The sequence below is a fragment of the Penaeus japonicus genome, unplaced genomic scaffold, assembly GCF_977035675.1.
Source record: "Penaeus japonicus unplaced genomic scaffold, GWHDUDI00000001_assembly GWHDUDI00000030, whole genome shotgun sequence".
NCBI classification, from domain to species: domain Eukaryota; kingdom Metazoa; phylum Arthropoda; class Malacostraca; order Decapoda; family Penaeidae; genus Penaeus; species Penaeus japonicus.
The window spans coordinates 628858-631357 of NW_028234432.1; the positions used below are offsets into that span (position 1 = coordinate 628858).

Sequence of the window (2500 nt, forward strand, 5' to 3'; positions counted from 1 at the left end):
CTGTGTGAATAAGACATCGTGGTCTGGGATAAGCCCTTGGAACGTGTCCAAGGGCACTATTTTTACATGACTTTCTCATTATTGCCACCAGCTTTTGAGATAATGATGATGGTCATGGCGATAACATTCATTATGGTTATATCAGAGTAATTATAACACTAATGACAATAGCCGAGGTAATGATAACATTCACGCTAATAACAACAATGATAAAGATGATGATGAGTACAATAATAATCATACTGATATTAATAGAAATAGAAAAAAAACAGTATTAATCATCATCTCTATCACTACTGATAATGTACATAACATTATGTAAATATTCTTGTCAGGGTTATACTTTGCATGTTATTACTACGATTATCCTTATCATAATTATTGATATTAGCAGCAGCAATAACACAATGTTTTATCATCCTTGTTTTACTACTACTACTGCTGTTGTTGTTGTTGTTGTTGCTGCTGCTGTTTCTACTTCTCATTCTACTGCTACTACTGCTGCTGCTACTTCTATTGCTACTACTACACCCACTACTACTACTTCTGCTGCCACTACTCTACTACTACTACTACTGCTGCTACAGATACTGATAATCATTGTCGTGATTACCATCATTGATATCATTATATGGTTATCTTCATGAACTTCATTACATCATCATTGTCACTGATATCATCAAATTTATCATTATCATGGAACATCACTGTTACCTGTGTTATCATTATTGACTGTATTATCATTGTTACCATTCTTATTGTTGGTAATATTTCCATCATTGATATATCTATAATCAATGTTCTGGATAATACAACTGTTACTGTTCTTCTCACCGTTATTCCTAGTATCATTATTATTAGCAATATCATCATCTGTATAATCATCATTAATAGAGTAATCATTATCGCCACCTTCATCATCATCATCATTATGATCATTTCCATTACTCTTAGGAATTGTGTTTTTGTTGATACTGTTATTTTCATCACAAGTGCTAGCAATAGCAGTACCTATTATGATTACCATCATGACTACCTCTATCATCATTAAACTGCTGGCACTTTTTTAATTCTTTTATATTATAATTGCTGTTTTGTATGATTATCATCAATATTATCATTAAAATTATCATTATTATTATCATTATTATCATTATCATTATTGTTACTGTTGTTATTGTTATTGTTATTCTTACCAATATAATAATTATTATTTTCTTTATAATTTTCATTATTGATAGTATTACTATCATTATCCTCAATCCTATCATTACTTTCAGAATTGTTCCCATTATCATCAACATCATCATCATTTTACTCATCCCATCTACTATCATCATCGTTATTATCGTTATTGTTGTCGTAATGGTTATTTCTATTTTCGTTATCATTCTGATTCATCATTAACAGCAAACAACATTACCACGATTACTAATACTATTACTACTACTACTGCTGCTACTACCACCATTATCATTATCATCACTATCATTATCATCATAGTAATCATCATCATAATAACTATCATAATTAATATTGTTCGGGCCAGGTAATAGAAATATTAATGCTAATCTAATACAGATAATAACACCAGCAATTCTAAGCATAGCATCGTGTCTTATATACAAATAAAGTCCACCGGCAATCACTGTCTAGATAATTTCAATTGTCATTCTTAGATTGCTTAATCAATTCAATCGGGGACGTGTATTAGATATTAGGTATTTATGTGATGTGTTAAGCGAGTTTGAAAGCAGGTCCACACGCCACGTAACGGTACTTGCAATTTCCACTCTAAGGAGGTAGGCAAATATGTGGGACTAGTACTATTTTTTTTTTTTTTTTTTTTTTTTGTGGGACAAGAGTAAAACCAAAACATTTGGAAATTGGGAGAGCCTTATTAGATGCACTTTCTGTAAAACGTGAATAACAACGTGTGGTAAAATTATTAATAATCAAACTGTTCTCAGACATACCTGCAACGACCAGGAGAACGAAAACCGCCCACTCCAGACTCATCTTCAACACTGGCGACAAGACAAAAACCTTCCACTAACCCCAAGGTCTTCGGCTCGGGAATCCCACTCGCCGTGACTATTTTTCCCTTCGAGCTGGAATCCGCGCTGTGACTGTTATTCTCCCACTTGTGGTTATATGCTTTCATAAAGTGCTTTTGTATTTAGTTTTCTTTGTATGCATCCATCTATATATTCAACTCATGAGCTCTATTAACTGCATACTTCATTAGACACGTATCCGCATGTGCTTTACTGAATCAGAAGAAAAAATGTATGTAAATTCAGCTCGACCAGACTTGGTAGCGGGGGGGGGGGGGGGGTGGCCAACTGGAAGAGAAAGTCAGGTGAAGTTCGAGCATTTGTCAGATTACTTCGTCCGAGCTGTAATTTCCCGTAAGAGCAAGTGAAACTTTTGTGATTTGTCATTTGTCTGTTTGTTGACATTCTTCCTTTCCATCTAGAATTTCCTTCCTGTCGAATGA

At 33.7% G+C, this 2500-nt stretch overlaps 1 protein-coding gene across 1 annotated transcript in view; it reads right to left on the reverse strand.

The window, feature by feature from the left end:
• The window catches only part of LOC122261820 (protein obstructor-E), a 9300-nt gene extending 7166 nt beyond the window's left edge, over positions 1 to 2134 (reverse strand). The window contains exon 1 of the mRNA XM_086554824.1: positions 1977 to 2134. Within this exon, the coding sequence (XP_086410950.1) occupies positions 1977 to 2019 (43 nt within the window). The 5' untranslated portion in view covers positions 2020 to 2134. The remainder of the gene's footprint in view (positions 1 to 1976) is intronic.
• Positions 2135 to 2500: the final 366 nt, after the last annotated feature.